Consider the following 18,604-nt stretch of genomic DNA (forward strand, 5'->3'; position numbering starts at 1 on the left):
ATCCTGTTTTTACCCTTGGCACATGGCACAGCAATTCAGAGATTACCACCGTCGAGATTCTGCTTTTCATGGAGGTTCTAACTAGCTCCTTAAATTCTCTTTTCAAGATCTCCTCCCTTTTCCTACCGATGTACATATTGTCAGCAAAGACAAAGACTTGTGGCTGCTCACCCACTCCAAGACATCCCTGATGGTACCTGTGCATAATCTGTGCAAAAAGATGAACTGTTCCCTTTGTTGAGAGAAATAAATGGTATATAGTAAATGATTATGTATGGTGGGATCTGGTGACTAATTGCATTAAGGATGCAATTAAAAGAAGCAATTTATAAGGTGAATGTTATGTTGTCCTTTGGGTTGTAGAATAAAGGTAATATGCAGTGCTCCAATTTAACTGGAGTTTGGCGAGGCACACCTAAAGTATCATGTGCAAATTGATTTGATATGTGTTTCCAACCAGTGGTGTGGCACATATTTGCAACATTACTGGGGCGAGTGTCTTGTTCCATGAGGACTGACAGGTGAGCCTGCAGAAGTATGAGGGGTGATTGATAAGTTTGTGGCCTAAGGTAGAAGGAGATGAGTTATGCAGCTCTCATTGCATGCACGTGCAGGTCAACTCTGAATGAAAATGCATTAAGTTTGAAGTTAATAACTCATCTCTTTCTACCTTAGGCCGCAAACTTACCACCCCATGCGGTGGACTACTTCAGGAGGTCCAAGAAGGGATCCGTGTGCTCCACGACCACTGGACTAAGTGTGTACATGTAGGAGGGGACTATGTTGCAAAATAAATGTGCTAGATTTTCTAATATTGACTCCTTCTACCTTAGGCCACAAACTTATCAATCACTCCTCCTATCAGGGGTGATCAGTGAAATTGAGGGGGAGGAAGGGGAAGAGGGACGCAGAATGAAATGCAAGAGATCAGAAGTAGCTGTGTTCTATAAGCACTCTATGTAATTTGTTACACGTTAAAGATTAAAACCATTTTGATTTTTCATATAATTTAATTTCTACAAAAAAATGTACAAATAGCTTAATTTACAGCAAAGTATGCAACAGCATCTTGAGCATATTCCCGAAGAAGCAACCATGTTATGAATACTGGCCAGGTTTTCCTAGTTGTGGTGTGGTACTAAGTGGGTTTACTCATGCTTTATAGCTTGAAGCAGCATTATGCCCTTTGTTTTCAACCAACTCTAAACAAAGATGAAGCCAGTTACATCATAAACATCCCAAATTTAGACTTAAAGTAGCATCAAACAAAATAAGGATTATTTCACTTAATATCTATTGCTAATAATGTCACTTAAAATATCTGCAGTATGTCGACCCATCAGTATTCACTTTTATAACATTTTATTCATCTAAAATTCTTACGTTATTTCAAAATTAAATGTTAAAAATTGTTGGTAAATGCTAACATTTACAACCTCCAAATAGGGATCTCGCTTAAAAATATAAAACCGTCAATGATATATTCTGATATTTTCTCATCCAATAATCTATGCTCTGATGTTTGAATATTCTCAGTAAGTAGTTTCTGATATTTAATTGATATTGAGATGCAATTTGAACTGTTTTCTACACTACTTTGAATATTTGATAAGTTCAGCAATGGACTGTGAATTGTAACAACTCTCCCTTTTGTTAAATCACCATGATATTGTTATATTTCTTGATAATGTATTGTCACAATAAATCCGTAGTGTAAGCAAAGTAGCAAACAAGATGTTGACTTAATTTAAGGATTGATTCAAACATTTTAACAGTAATTAGATTTCAGTTTTGCTCTCAAAAATACGTTTAATTTATTTGAACTATTATTTTTAAGGCATCTGACCACATAGTCGTTCCCGGGTGAATCTGTAATGACATTATTGGGTAATCTGATTTTCAGTGCATTTCCTTAGAAGACCGAGGATTTAAGTCAACTGATTCATTTCAAGTGTTTTATAGTATTAGCAACAGCACGCATCATGCTATTTATAGACTGCAATGTGCTTTCTCCCAAAGTAAATGCAATTTAAGTGTGGGCACATGACATGCCATATTGAGATATGAGCAATGCCTAATAGGCTTTCAACCACTCAGTCAAAAAGCTTCCAAAATTTGTTTTAGTCACTCAGGACCATCAACAGTCAGGAGTTCATTGTGGATTTTGTATTAAAAGCTGGAACGCCAATGGAATTGATCCACGGAGCTTCTTCCATCCTCAAACACTCAGGGTCATGTTGTGGAGCAGCCACTGCTGGGATCGGATTCCACTGCAGTCCCTCATGGTAGGAACCATTTTATCTTCCTCAGATGGCTCATCCAGACACTGGTTACTATTTACATGCCGTAGTGTAAGTCTCTGGTGGACAGAAATAAAAAGAAGAAACCAATGAGCTGACAAGATGCAGAATCTACATTAAATTCATTACAATGCATTTAACAAAGTCACAAGGAACTTGAAAGGAGGGGTGACTTTTGGTACTGAACAAAAAAAAGATTGTCTGATACATGGCCAGATGCCTGATTAAACAGGGAAATTTCAGCAAGTGTCAAAATGGTTAAGGAGGAAATTCCGTAATTTTTAGTCCAGAAAGCTGAAGGAATGGCATCGGTGGTGGAGCTACTCAAAAAGGAATGTGTACATTAATGAGTATAGGTCTGAGTGAAGGGCTGGACGACGTTGGTCAAAAATCCTGGATAAAATTGAAAAGTTAGATTTTAAAATTGGCTGTCGTTAGCCTAGGAGCCAAGACAGATCAGCAAATAGTGTTGGAATATCTGCTGCATGTTCTGGGTTTAGAGGTTTCAAAAGGGTCAGGGAAAGCGCTGAAAGAGGTAGGAATGAGATTAATAATCAGGGATGGTATCATTGTCTACTGAATCAATGTAAATGGAAGTCAGAAACAGGAAGGAAGCAATCACTATACTGGGAGTATTCTATAGGCCTTCCAATAGCAACAGGGTCACTGATAAGCAAATCAGTAGGCAAGATTTTGGAGAAGTGCAAAAATAACAGCTTTGTTGCCATGGGTGACTTCAATTTTGATAATGTTCATTAGCAGCTCCTTAGTGCAAGAGGATTAGATGGGCCATGAGGATTTAGGTGTGTCCAGAAAGGATTCCTGACACAGTATGTGGACAAGCGAACTAGAAGATAAGCCATACTAAGCCATGAACCTGGTCAGATGACAGACCTCATGGTGGGCTATCATTTCAGAGACAAATAACTACAACTCCCTGACCTTTAGCATAGCCTTAGATAAGGATAGGAGCACATAGTATAGGGAAGTATTTAATTGAGGAAAGGGCTAATTATGATGGCATAAAGCAAGTGCTTGGGAATGTAAACTAGGAACAGATGTACTCTGAGAAATGTACAAAAGAAATAGGGTTTGGGGCGCAAAGGTGGCTGCAAGCTTGACCCTATTACAGGGTGGAGCATCAGAGTACAGAGTTCAGTCCCAGCGTCCTCTTTAAGAAGTCTGTACATCCTTCCCGTGAGCACATGGGTTTCTGCTGGGTTTCCTCCCACAGCAAAAAGACGCACCAGTTAGTAGGTTAATTGGTCATTGCAAACTGTCTCTGTGGTGAGGCGAGGGTTAAATAGGTGGGTTGCTGATTGCTGCTGCTCATTGTGCTGGAAGGACCTGTTTGGCACTCTTAATTAAAAAATGTGGAAGTTGTTTAGGAAACACCAATGTGGGGTTGGTCCCATTGAGGCAGGGGAAAGACAGTGGGTGAAGGAATCATGCTTGACAAGAAAGGTAGAACATTTAGTCAGGAAAAAGAAACAAGTATTCTTACAGGCTAATGTGCTGCAGCATGACGAGGTTGAGAAAAACAGTATTGTAACATTTGGAGAAGATTAGAATAAATAAGATATATTGCAGGTGGTATGGCAGTGTACATGCTAGCGTAAAGCTATTACAGCATCAACAACGTGGTTTCACTTCTGCTGTCTGTAAGGTGTTTGTCCATTCTCCCTGTGAATGTGAGATTTCCTCCCACTCTCCAAAGACGTATAGGTTAGGTGATATACTTGAAGTATATAAGCTGATAAGAGACATAGAGTGGACAGCCAGAGACTTTTTCCTAAGGCAAAAATGGCAAATGCGAGGGGGCATAATTTTAAAGTAATTGTAAGTATGAGAGGTAGTTATATTTTAACACAGGGATTGGTGGGTGTGTGAAATGTGCTGCCAGGGATGGTGGTAGAGGTAGATCCATTAGGATCATTTCAGAGACTTTTAGATAGGCACATGAATCAAAGAAAAGTGGAGGGCTCTGTGGGAGGGAAGGGTTAGATTGATCTTGGAGCAGGTTAAAATGTTGGCACAACATCATGAGCCTAAGGGCCTGTACTCGTCAATGTTCTATGCTCCAGTAGTCACAGGGGTGTAATTGGTGGCACAAACTCTGGGCTGGAAGGTCCAGTTACTCTGTCACTAAATACAGCACCATACAGGATATACCCCAAGTTACTACTGAAAGCGAGGGAAGAAATTGTTGCACCATAGGCAGATATCTTTGCATCCTCATGAGCCACAGGAGTAGTAACAGAAACATGAGGGATTTCCTTTTAGCTCTCTTCAAGAAAGATAAAATGAATAATCCAGCAAGTCTTACATCAGTGATGGATAAAATGCGAGAGAGGATTCTTAGAGATGGGACATACAAGCATTTGGGGAGCATCATCTGATTAGAAATATTGGTGGTGGCATCAGTCGCTCTCGAGAGACCATGGATCTGCGCCTGGAGTTTCCAGGGTGCAGGCCTGGGCAGGGTTGTATGGGAGACTGGCAGCTGCCCAAGCTGCAGGCCTTCCCCTCTCCACGCCACCAATGTTGTCCAAGGGAAGGGCACTAGACCCAAGCAGCTTGGCACCGATGTCGCAGAGCAATGTGTTGTTACGTGCCTTGCTCAAGGACACAAACACGCTGCCTCAGCTGAGGCTCGAACCAGTGACCTTCAGGCTACTAGTCTGATGCCTTGCCCACTAGGCCATGCGCCAACACATTAGAAATATTAGCATGACTTTATGAGAGGCAGGTCATGCCTCACGAGCCTGACTGGTTTTTTTTTGAGAAAGTAATAAAACAAATTGATGAAGGTGGACGTGGTGTTTAAGGCAGTCAACAAGGTTCCTTGTGGTAGGCCCATTCAGGAAGTCAGGAGGAGGGGGATTTAGGGAAACTTGGCTGCTTGGATTCAGAATTGGCTTGCAAACAGAAAACAGAGGGTGGTAGCAGATCAAGCGTATTCTGCCTGCGTGACTAGTCGTATTCCACAGGGATCTGCTCTGGGACCCTGTTCTTTTTATAAACAATTTAGATGACAAAGTGGAAGTGTGAGTTAGCAAGTTTGCAGATGACACCAAGGTTAGTGGTGTTGTGAATGGTGTAGAAGGCATCTGGACATTGACAGGATGCAGAGCTGGGCTGAAAACTGGCAGATGAGGTTCAATCCAGGGTTGCCAAGTGTTGATAGGATGGCTCAGTTGACATGTGGTGTGTTGGCCTTTTTTAGCTGGGCGACTGAGTTCAAGAGTCACAGGGTAATATCACAACTCAATAGAACTCTGGTTAGACCACTCTCTAAGTATTGTGTTCAGTTCTGGTCACCTCATTATAGGAAGGATGTGGAAGTTTTCTAGAGGATGCAGAAGATGCTGCTGCCTAGATTGGAACAAATCTTATGAGGGAAGATTGAGCAAGCTGGGACTTTTCTCTTGGAAGCATAGGAAGATGGGAGGAGGCTTAATAGATATGTATCAGATAAGAAGCATAGGTAGAGTGGACAGCCAGTGCTACTTTCCTAGGGTGGCAATGGCTAATACACCAGGACATGCGTTTTAGGTGATTGAAGGTACATATAGGTGGGGATATCAAAGGTATAGTAAGGTTTCTTTTAACACAGACAGAAACACTAGTGACATTTAAAAGATTCTTACATAGGCACATGGATGAAAGAAAATTGAAGCACTATATGGGAGGGAAGCTTTCGACTGATACTGGAGTAGGGTAAGAGTTTAGCTTAAAGTTCTGCACCGAAGGACATGTACTGTTCAATATTCTAATATCAGGCTGACATTGGAAGTAGCAGCAGAATTTTTAATCTCAGCGTTACAATACTTGAAATGGCAAGTTAAAGGTTATATTTGGAGCCTTTTTAACTGCAGCAGAAAGCTTCATCTGCTATGCTACAGCAATAACACCTAACTGCATTCTGAACTGAATTTGTTTTCTTATTTTAGTTTTCCCCTCCAAAAAGTGATCTCAGATTTTTCAGAAAGTATCGAAATATCACTGCAATTAGGGGAGTCCACATGAGTGCAAGACCCTCAGACTCCAAGTAAGAACATGGTCATTAACTCAATTTTGTTACCTAATCCACATAACCCTTGAGCCAAGAAAATCAATCTGAGGCTTGAAGTGTAATGTCCGAGTCATTCATTCATCATCCATATACAATCAAATATAAAGATGATACACTTACCTGAAATGTATACAAGTACCAGGTAAAATTTATATATACAATTTCAAAATACTAATATTTAATGATTATTGTTCTAACACAGCACTAGCAAGGATTTCCAATATTTTTAATATGTTTCAGAATCAAGGTAGCTAGACCATAAAAAAATGTAAGCAATTTTTAGATGCACATTAGAACTGCTTTGATTTGTGTCAAGTGCACTGTAATTCTGAATGGATGATATGTCAATATTTGCTTTTTCTTTGTCTACACGTCTCAAAGGAGCTTAAGAAGTATGTTAATTAATATACCTCAAATCCCATTTTTCTCTACATTTATTTTACCAGATGTGAAATGATTGGAAAACAAAGCTGTGTGCCAAAAGCATACATTCATGGAATTATCCTGATATGTATCACTGGGAACTTAAAACTGAAGTTTGTGGTTTAAAAATGTTGAGAAATTCAGAACAGAAAAATTTACACTGATACACCAGTGCGACACTGAGTGAGTGCTGCATGGCTGGAAGTGCTGTCTTCAAGAATGGATTATTAAATTGTGACCCCCATCTACTACTGAGAATCCATACCTCTGTTTCTTTTTTAGACACCTGGCTTGCGGCCAGGACAAATTCCTGAATATAGACCATCCCCTTGAGGAAAAAGAATCAAAACTGCAAATGCTGGAAATCCAAAACTTAAACTAAAACAAAAACACTGGGAACAGTCAGTCATTCCCATAACATCTGTTTAAAGAGAAACGGTTAATTAATATGTCAGGTCAGAACTAGGAAAACATAAATCCACATTTTAAGCAGCAGACGTCAATAAAACGGATGCCCATGTTAGAGTGGGGAGAAAGGACAAAATGATTGATGCAAGTGGTAGCGATGCTGGCTTAATGAGAGCGAGGAAGAATTTTAACTACAAATGATCTGTTTGGAAAAGACGAAGATAGATTGAGTAATGAAATAATACTGGAACAGTGAAATACGAAATTTTGCAATTAATCAAAATTTGACCTAAGAGAATCCAGTCCACACTCTATATGCCAGGAAGCAACTGTCAAGAGAGAAAGAACTGGTCAGTTCTGATGAAAGGTTCATAATACAAAAAACGTTAAATTCAATGTTTCTTTTTTATAAATATTTCCGAATGTCCTTCCAAGACATCTAAAGCAGTTCAAAAGCAGTTATTCCACAGGCTGCACACTTCCACATGCAGGGTCGGATCGTTAGTCTGGCATCACAGGCTCTGAGGCTTGGCTTCAGGTCAAATCCACTGACCAGAATCTAATCCACTAATATGTTTTTAAAGAGTACAAAATATACCAAATATGCCTGAACACCAAAGGAACGCTTGCACTACAAATCCATGCATACCTTGAAAGGCAATCATTTTTATCAACAGACAAATACCTGAATATTTTTAATCCCTTCTCAGAATGTAGTGATATTGTGATCAAATTGTCTCCCAAAAATTCCAGAAAGTTTTTAGCTGTACATAAAATACTTAATAATCTGTTTACCAAGACCTAACAACTTTTATAATGGAGGAAAATTTGCAGAAAAAAGCAATTTATTTTTCCCTTAACTAATTTTCTTTCATGCTCCTTAAACTTCACTTTTGAAGCATCTGATGCAGGGTCATGGCCTGCAAGGTTAATTTGAATATTTACATTATAAAAGTTTAGTGTAAACTATTGTATTTACACCCCACTAAGTAAATCTGGTCTGGTAACAGAAGTACAAGATAAGACTATTAGGACCCAGAGAAACAAGTAGAAATTAGAAATACAGGGCCATTGCAATAGTAATTAAAGCATTCACTAAACAAATAGATTGCATGAGACAACTAGACAAGAGGTCTGGGAGTAAGACAATCATACAGGACAGGTGGTTTTAGAAACTATTGATCATGTGCTTTCTTACCTTTGGTTTATCAGAAGTGATAGTCGGATACACGGGTGGTATTGAGATATTTCTGTATGGACCAAGATACGACACTTTCTGGTAGATAAATTTTAGTTGCAAAGTTTGCCTAGATTTTGGATTAAGATGAATTCTAAGGAAAGATCTGTTGTTGCTCCTTTAATAACATTTAATGCCTACTATCCAGCTCTGGGAGAAGACTGCTAGTAGACATTACCACTTGTTTATTAACACTTTGCAATTTGTTAATGTTAAGTATCTGAGCATCATTTTTAATTTATTAGCAACACGAGTGAATCTGCAGAAGCTGGAGATAAATAAAAACACAAAATGCTGGCAGAACTCAGCAGGCCAGACAGCATCTGTGGGAGGAGATAGTGACGACGTTTCAGGCCGAAACCCTTCATCGGGAGTGGCTCCCCGTCGGGGAATTAAACCCCGGTCTCCCACGTGACAGGTGGGGATACTAACCACTATACTAACTAGGAAACTCGTTAGCGAAGACTCCTGATGAAGGGTTTCAGCCCAAAACATCGTCACTACCTCCTCCCATAGATGCTCTCTGGCCTGCTGAGTTCTGTCAGGATTTTGTGTTTTTATTTTTAATTTATTGTAGTTTTAAATTTTATGGCACCATTCATTGTCAGCCAATTATATGACCAATCTTTTCCGAAAAATACCACGCCACTCTGCAATGAATGGAACAGTGGGGAATTTTATTACTTAGTAATAAGGCAACAATGTTCTGGTTCCAACAGGCTGGGGTACTTGAGTTATATTTATGTCTGTTATTTAAGCTTGTAAAATGTTATAAAATTTGTAGAAAGTTATGGAAATCTGCAGATCCTTGGTCGTCTCCTGCAGATGAAGTCTAAGATGAGTTGTTTAAAATCAATCAGGAGGTATTTATATTAAAAAAAGTCATTTGAATTCCTGTGTTGCCAACTAGAACGTCGATCTGAGGCTGAATGAGTCAATGACATTTTGAATCCCCAAAACATGAATAAGCAAATTACATTATGTATTTTGGAGATTTGTAAATAACTCTTCAGAGACCCAGAAACAAAAATTATTGGCAACTATCACTAACATCAAATACAAAGTGAAATTTGCCATTTTGACCATAACAGTATGGAATTGGAAAGGGTGCGCACAATTCCACCAAAATGCAACACTTTGCACTCATGGGCAACATTACAATTGCAACCTACCCTGTGAAAGGCCAAAGCTGCTTGCACAAGGTTCACAGGTGTAAAGCACACACTAATGACACTGAGCAAGTTTCAAGTCATTTTAAATCAGGGATTCCTAACCTAGGCCCACAAACCCTCTGGCTAATGGTAGGGGTCCACAGCATTAAAAAATGTTTGGAACCCCTCTTTAAATAACCCCTTGACTTTCTGAACCAACATCCTAATTCTAGAATCTTTAAAATGTCAATTACTAAGAATAAGTGTTGTTAACAGCTAGCTATGTATTGATTTACATTAGCACATATTAGGTTTGTGCCATTTCAAAGTCAATTTCAATTGGTAGGGAAATATGCTTAGAAACTGGATGTCATTCAAGGTACAATTCCATGCATATGTAACCTTAAATCTGTTATGTATTTAAGCACGATTAGGACAATCAATAGAAAGATGCAACAAAGAATCTTCGACATCTTTAAATGTGCTTTCTGTTAACACCATATTTCCCATTGTTTGTCAGCTCTGTTATCTCAGATGTGTACCAGATTTTGACAGATCCAATGCTTTAATCATCTCGGTTATACTATAGTAACATAAAGCAAGTAGGCATAACAGGTGAAACTTCCAGCAGAAAATGTAATATGCATTTCAAAAGAACAAATGAGAAGTAATTCAAAAGTGATAGTATTAAAAGGGGGGGGGGAGGAAATAAATGAAATTAATAAATACATACATAAATCTTTGAAGAAGGCAAAATAGCAAAAAGATCACGGGAAACAAGTGTGGAATATTTGGCTTTATAAAATTCAAGGAAAATATGCTGCAACTTACAAGTCACTAGATAGGCCCCAACTGGAACGCTGTGTACAACTCTGAGCAGAACAAGTTGTGGAGATGTGGTGAACTACATATACCTGTCTGGACACGCCCCCTGCAGACTGCTCCTGTGGCTCCTCCCACAGACCCCTGTATAAAGGTGATGGAGGTCTGAGCCCGGCCTCTCAGTCTCCAGGATGTAGTATGGTGGTCACTCACTGCTTGTTCCTTCTTCCAGTCAATAAAAGCCGATATCTCACCTTTACGTCTCAGAGTGAGTTATTGATGGTGCATTAGGAAAATGTCAAAGTTCTAGTGTTAGTGCAGAAGGTATTTAATAGAATGGTACTAAAGATGAAAAGGGTCTTTGTTTTGTGACTGCCATGAAAGGCTGGTGTGTTCTCTTTAGATTACAGAAAATAAACCAGTAGTTGAGCAGGTTTGATGGGGCTTAATTGAGTATACAAGAAGAAACTACTTCCACTACGAAGAATGGTCAGTAACGTTTGAGATTTAAGCTAGTTGGGAAAAGAGTGGAATTGGAATTAGTTTATAGTTTTGAAGAAGGTTATGACCAGAATTGCATGACTTAAATAAGAGTGGAAATATATTCAACAGCAGTTTTAGTTCTGTATAGATCTGAGGATGGAAGTACTGCAGCGATTTCCATTCAGCCCAAGCCCTGGAACTTGCAATCCTAATAGACAATAGGTGCAGGAGTATGCCATTTGGCCCTTTGATCCAGCACCACCATTCAATGTGATTGTGGCTGATCATCCACAATCAGTACCCCATTCCTGCCTTCTCCCCATATCTCTAGACTCCGCTATCTTTAAGAGCTCTATCTAACTCTTTCAATGGCACTGTCTCTCCTTATTTTGTTACAGTTTTAATTTGGTGGAGGAATCATTTCCTTTGAAGGTCAATTACTTAATAAAGAGAGAAAATAAAAAAGGCAATTCAGCAGTTAAGTTTTGATTAATTTTCCTTTGAATGAATATTACTGAAGGATTGTGATCAGGCTGATAATGATACTTCAAGGATCCCAGAAGGCATGTAGAGGTAAATCATCAATAACATGAGCTGCAAATGCAATGTTACTCAAAAACATAACCATGAAGATGCAAGACCAAATAACGTGATGTAAGCAAATGTTGAGCCAATAGGAAATCAAGCAAGTGGAGTTGGGAACTGCAGACTTCAGGAGCAGAACTGGATCTCACAGAAGCCCGGTGAGAAAAACATACAGTATTTGGATACCGAATTATAGAAATCCTAAAGGACAGGAAATGCAGCATTGAATGCAAAATAATAAGCCTTTCCCCCAATCTGTTTAACCAAAGGACTAATGTAAAGAGGCAGAAACCTAGAGGACCAGAAAATAACAGTTTCTATTTATGTACCTTATGAGATACTGGAGTGATGACAAAATTTTGTAAATGTATATTTTAAGGCACTGGTTCCCAATTTGGTGTCCATGGACCCCTTGCTTAATGGTATTGTTGATAGTACAAAAAAAGGTTGGGAACCCCTGCTTTAATGGAAGACATGATTGTTTTACAATGCATTTCAAACAAAGAATTACCAAAGTAACTGTACCAATATTTATGTCCACCAAGAATCTTGTCCCAATTTATTTCATTTATTCTTTTAGTATATCCTTCCATTCTTTCTCTCCATAATTGTAAATCTGGCTTCCTATTTAATATACTTTATCAACATGATCAACTTCATGACACCATATGATCAAGAGTTTCATATTCCACACTCAAAAAGACCTTTTCCTAAAACACAAACTGAATTTCATAAAGTGCAGATCACTACGTGCCATGTCGTATGACGTGGGTGATCATGGTCTTATCTACGACTCTCATAACCAGGACATGTGATATGCACCAGCTGCTCATACAACCATCCACCAACTACTCTCATGGCTTCACGTTACCCTGATCGGGGGGTGGGGGGAGGGTAAGAGAGGGGGCTAAGCAGCTGTTAAACCTTGCCCAAGGATGACCTGCAGGCTAGCGGAGGAAAGGGGTGCCTTACACCTCCTTTAGTAGGAATGTATCTTCACCCTGCCACCCAAAGTACAGAAACATGTCTTACGGCTCACTTGATTCTACTTACCAGTACTTGATCCATAACCTTGGCAATTCAAGTGCCCATCCAGGTACTCAAATATTGTGAGGCCACGTGCTTCTGCCATCTCCTCCGGGATTGTGTTCCAGTTCCCGAACTCTATCAAATCCTCCATCACTCCATGTCAGGCAATATCCTGTTGAATCTCCTCTGCACTCTCTCCATTATAATCACATCCTTCCTATAGTGAGGTGACCAGAACTATATGCCGAATTCCAGTGGTTTATAAATCTGTATTATAACCTCCACAGTCTCAAGTTTTAGGAATCAGCTCTTGTATGCTCCCTTCACCACTCAATCTGGTTGTGTTAGCATTTTCAGAAATCCTTGGGCCAAAATGCACTCATCATTCCATCTGCCATTTGTTCTACCCATTTTATCAACTGGTCAATATCTTTCAGTAACCTAAGATTATCCTCTCTGCTATCTATACTAAAACCAAATCTTGTCTTATTTATCATACCTCTACTTATATCCAAACCATTAATGTAGATGCATCAGTCCGTGCCACATCACTGTTCACAGCCTTTCAAAAAAAAAGCCTCCACCATCACTTTCTGCCTCCTAAAACCAAACTAATTTTAGATCCAACACGAGGAAATCTGCAGATGCTGGAAATTCAAGCAACACCCACAAAATGCTGGTGGAACACAGCAGGCCAGGCAGCACGTATAGGGAGAAGCATCGAAGATGCCAGCAATCTGGGATATATTGTCAGGCCCTGGGATCTTGATTCTCATTAAAGCCTAGCACGACTCTCTAGCTACAATGTCCTTTTTAGTGAATACAGATGAGAAGTATTTATTGAAAGCCTTACTTAAATCCTTTGGCTACTAAAACAAATTGATAAATTGGTTGGTAATGGGCTCTACTCTTTCTGTAGTTACTCTCTTGCACTTAACATACAAACCTTTATCTTCCTATACTTTCTGTAATTCTGAAGTTCTTCTGATATACAACTCCTGTTTTTTAGGTGTTACACAGAAGCATAATAAATTCTCAGTAAACACAGTGGATTAAAGGGAGTGGGGGAATGGCGGACCCCGTAAGTTAAAGAGAGCCTGATGTTAGCAGCCAACAAGCTAGGTGCCAAACCCTCTGGATCTTGCATCAACTATACTGCTGATTATCAGAGTTTTCGTGTATTAGAGAAGGGGGGGAGGTGCTTGGAGAGAATTTATTTCTGCTGTTTGGCAAATACAGTCAAGGTGACATAAATTTAGAGCCTGGCCTATTTAGAGTAAAATAAAGAAACACTGTGATAGAAAGAGCACGGTGGGAACTTGGAAGTTTCCCACAAATTGTAACTAGTGCAATGTTAAACTCATTTTGATTAATTTCTGTTACACACTCTTAGATATAAATACTTTGAGTCTCTTTGATGGCACATGGATGTAAACAAATGGAAGGCTATGTAGGATATATGTGGAGAGCATTTTAACTGGCTGCATCACCACATGGTGCAGGGTGGGGGGGGGGTGGTGCACTGTACGGGATCAAAACAAACTGCAGAAAATTGTAAACTCAGTTGGCTCCATCATGGGCAATAACCTTCCCAGGATCCATTATGTCTTCCAGGAGCGATGGCTCACAAAGGCAGCGTGTATCATTAAAGACCCATCACCCAGGACATACCGTCTTCTTATTGCTACCATCAGGGAAGATGTACAGGAGCCTGAAGACACATGCTCAATGATTCAAGAATAGCTTCTTCCCCTCTGCCATCAGATTTCTGAATGGACATTGAACTCATGAACACTACCTCACTACTTTCTTTCTCTTTTTTTGCATAACTTATTTAATTTAACAGTATATTGACTGTAATATCACTTTTTAATTATGTATTGTAATGTACTGCTGCCACATAACAGCAAATTTCACATGTTGGTGATATTAAATCTAATTCTGATTCTGCTTCTGAGCTTAGTCTTGGAGTGGGTTAAAAGGTCAGCACAAAGGTCAAAGGGCTATTGAATTCTATGTTCTATTTACTTGGGGAGAAAGGTAGGTGTAAGGGTTTATTCAGCAACTAGCCACCATCTCACTGAACTGTAACACAATAGGGCTAAATAGCTCTCTCTTGTTTCAACGTTCTTCTGTTTTACCTTCACAGAAAGTTACAAAGGAAGTTTTTACTTTGCTAATCTTTCAGCATCAAGAACAGTGTACAACAAGAGCCTGCTGTGGAACGTAGGCCATAGCAAACACACAAACTGGAAATGTAATTTGAAACAGAACATCCTTTATTCTCTGTAACTAATGATCTGTATAGCTGCAGGAATGCTGCCTTAATATATGTCAATTCTAAGTGCTTTAAATAAAGACAATATCATTTGATAAACGGCGATTTGAAGTCCCATTAAATGGAATAAAACTTGTCGAATATTAGGAATTGGAGGTTTATGGAAAGCAAGCATTTAAGAATGGAGCCAGAGTCACTCAGCGATTTAGTTTCTGCCAACCAACAGTTCCTAATGTGAATCAGTTCTGCCCAAACAACAAAATACCACTACAAACAAAGCACACAATAATTCTATTTAGTACTACAACCACACTTGCTAATCAGCTACAACACAACTTTACAAGAGATTATTAAATTACTGACCTCTGCAGCTTATGAAATGTTAAGGAAAATAATCAGTTGGGCTGTAATAAACATTCCTGAATACTTCTTGCCGACTGTAGTTCCTTAGAATCCACAGGTGCGAAGGGCTGTCAGTACAGCTCTCTGCAGCTGGAACATACATTCCATTGTCCAGTTTCCTAGCTGCTAAGCATAAGTGGCTAGCTACATGAAGAAACAGGTGCTTCTGTGTAACAAGAGAGAAAGTGAAAAGCTAGAGGATGCAGAAATATGATGCAACTCTAAACCAATTATAACGAACAGAATGAATAAGCACAACAGCAGCTTTAGAAGCGTAGAGAACCAAGTTGATAAGTTACCTTGTTTAATTTTTTATAATTCTTTTTTAATTTATTGAGCTACAGAATGGAGTAGGCCCTACAGTCTCTTTGAGCCTAATCACGAGGTAATTTACAATACCGTATACGAGCCAGTACCCCTTTGGATTGTGAATGGAAACCAGAGCACCCAGAAGAAAACCTCACGTAATGGGAGAATGTACAAACTCCTTACAGACAGCGACAGGAATTGAACCCTGGTTGCCTGGACTGTGTCATAGCTGTGCTAACCACTACTCTACTGTGCCACTATATATTTAGGCCCAATATTGCTAAGCCAATCAATTTTTCATAGCTTTTCCCTCTAGAAATGGCCTTGCAACACCAGGTGTCTGTAAAACCATGCTGGGTGATTCCTGGTTTTTGCTTGTGCGTTGGTGAAAAACAGAGGGTCTGGTTTGTACAGAATTGATTCATTTCCTTCACTGCCCCACCCTGTGTCTCTCCATGTACCACAGGTAAAACATAAACCCAGTATCTTGGGATAAAAAAACTTCCTCACATGTTTACAGACTATTTGCCTACTGAGAGACAATTCTCTTTCTGGAGGCCATTACACTTTTAAACATGGTGCGCAATATTTGCTATATGAATCCCAGGTTGAATTGAGGAGTGGGTGTGAGCCAGTAGACAAGATCTTAACACTGGAAAAAAAAACAGGTTTTGCACAGCAGTTAGCACAGCAGTTAGCATGCAAAGTTTTGGAAATAGTGGAAGAACACCGAGTAAAAACAACAAAATTACTTAAGTGAGGGAGGATCTGCATTTACAGATAACATTGATCTTAGGAACACAGTTGTACTTAGAACCAATTTTCCATTAAGTAGATAAAGGATATCACAAAACCATAGAAAATCCTTTACCAAGTATGTGGTTAGTATTTAATAGCAAAAACTTGTGTTAACTATACAATTATATTTCCACAGTACCACTGGATTTGCGGCATCCCATTACTAATTTAGTAATTGTGATATTTCTAACAGCTCATTTACTGCCATCCCATCTGCACTAGACAGGGTACCAGGTACTTTTCACATAAAGCAATTACAAGCAAAATTCCCTAAATACATAATGATTTAAAACTGATCATTAATTTCTGGAAATATTCCCATTTTTGCAATGAATATATGTGCAATGCATTAAAATATAGTCAAAATAATCAAAGCCAATGTAATAATTCTCATAATTGCCTTACTGCACATAACTCACAAGTAGTTAAAAGAACAATATTTAGCTGCGGAGGATTTGTACTGGGATGATATTTCATAGCACATTCATCAGTGTGGAATATTTTGGTTTTATTTTGTTCCAACTAGATATCAATATATGTTTGCAAGGATCTGTTCCATATCAGCATCAAGTTTCATTTAAAGTTACTCTACCTCAAAGCGTGTTCACTACCGTTGACAGAATACATAGAAGGTTAAATCTTTCTTTGGTACTTACAAAAACAGGCATGAATAAATCAGCGCTCTGCAAGACAATTCATTGGTAAAGAAAATATGGTTGAATGTACAATGTCAATTATACTATACCATCCAAGAAAAAAAGTATTTTCCCATGGTTTCTACGTGGAAATTAGTTTTACAGGTGTAACTGCGAACTGAGCTTTATTCTTTTAGCCACAAACATGCACATTCAATCAAGAGATTTTACATTATGAAAAATAAGCCAACAATCTCACAGAAAATAATTTAAATGAGTTGTGTTGTAAAACATTTAAAACAAAACCTCTTCAATCTAATACTTAATGAAATAACAACAGAAAATGCTAGAAAACACTCAGTAAATGGAGCATAGTCTGTTGAAAGAGTCAAAGTCCCTTCTTTAGAATGGTAGAAATGAGAAGTCAGTTTCAATCTGCAGAGAGGGTGTGGTAGGAATGAACTGGACAACAGGAAAATGCAAGACAATAGACAATAAACAATAGACAATAGGTGCAGAAGTAGACCATTCGGCCCTTCGAGCCTGCACCACCATTTTGAGATCATGGCTGATCAACTACTATCAATACTCGGTTCCTGCCTTGTCCCCATATCCCTTGATTCCCCTATCCATAAGATACCTATTGCCTCCACTACCTTCCAAGGCAGTGCATTCCAGACCCCCACAACTCTCTGGGAGAAGAAGTTTTTCCTTAACTCTGTCCTAAATGACCTACCCCTTATTCTCAAACCATGCCCTCTGGTACTGGACTCCCTCAGCATCTGGAACATATTTCCTGCCTCTATCTTGTCCAATCCCTTAATAATCTCATATGTTTCAATCAGATCCCCTCTGAATCTCCTTAATTCCAGCGTGTACAAGCCCAGTCTCTCTAACCTCTCTACGTAAGACAGTCCAGACATCCCAGGAATTAACCTCGTGAATCTACGCTGCACTTCCTCTATAGCCAGGATGTCATTCCTTAACCCTGGAGACCAAAACTGTACACAATACTCCAGGTGTGGTCTCACCAGGGCTCTGTACAAATGCAATAGGATTTCCTTGCTCTTGTACTCAATTCCCTTTGTAATAAAGGCCAACATACCATTAGCCTTCTTCACTGCCTGCTGCACTTGCTCATTCACCTTCAGTGACTGATGAACAAGGACTCCTAGATCTCTTTGTATTTCTCCCTTACCTAACTCTACACCATTCAGATAATAATCTGCCTTCCTGTTCTTACTCCCAAAGTGGATAACCTCACACTTATTCACATTAAACGTCATCTGCCAAGTATCTGCCTACTAACCCAGCCTATCCAAGTCACCCTGAATACTCCTAACATCCTCATCACATGTCACACTGCCACCCAGCTTAGTATCATCAGCAAATTTGCTGATGTTATTTTCAATGCCTTCATCCAAATCTTTGACGTAAATTGTAAACAGTTGTGGTCCCAATACCGAGCCCTGTGGCACCGCACCAGTCCCCATCTGCCATTCCGAGAAACACCCATTCACCGCTACCCTTTGCTTTCTATCTGCCAACCAGTTTTCTATCCATGTCAATGTCTTCCCCCTGATGCCCTGAGCTTTGATTTTACCCACCAATCTCCTATGTGGGACCTTATCATATGCCTTCTGAAAATCGAGGTACACTACATCCACTG

General features: G+C 39.3%; 1 protein-coding gene across 2 annotated transcripts in view; it reads right to left on the reverse strand.

The window, feature by feature from the left end:
* Positions 1 to 990: 990 nt before the first annotated feature.
* Positions 991 to 18,604, reverse strand: part of galnt13 (UDP-N-acetyl-alpha-D-galactosamine:polypeptide N-acetylgalactosaminyltransferase 13) — a 359,051-nt gene continuing 341,437 nt past the window's right edge. For both annotated transcript variants that reach the window (XM_059966532.1, XM_059966531.1), the window contains exon 12: positions 991 to 2,359. In XM_059966532.1, coding sequence (XP_059822515.1) covers positions 2,219 to 2,359 — 141 coding nt within the window. In that variant the 3' untranslated portion in view covers positions 991 to 2,218. The remainder of the gene's footprint in view (positions 2,360 to 18,604) is intronic.

Source organism: Hypanus sabinus, chromosome 4 (assembly GCF_030144855.1).
Source record: "Hypanus sabinus isolate sHypSab1 chromosome 4, sHypSab1.hap1, whole genome shotgun sequence".
Lineage (NCBI taxonomy): Eukaryota > Metazoa > Chordata > Chondrichthyes > Myliobatiformes > Dasyatidae > Hypanus > Hypanus sabinus.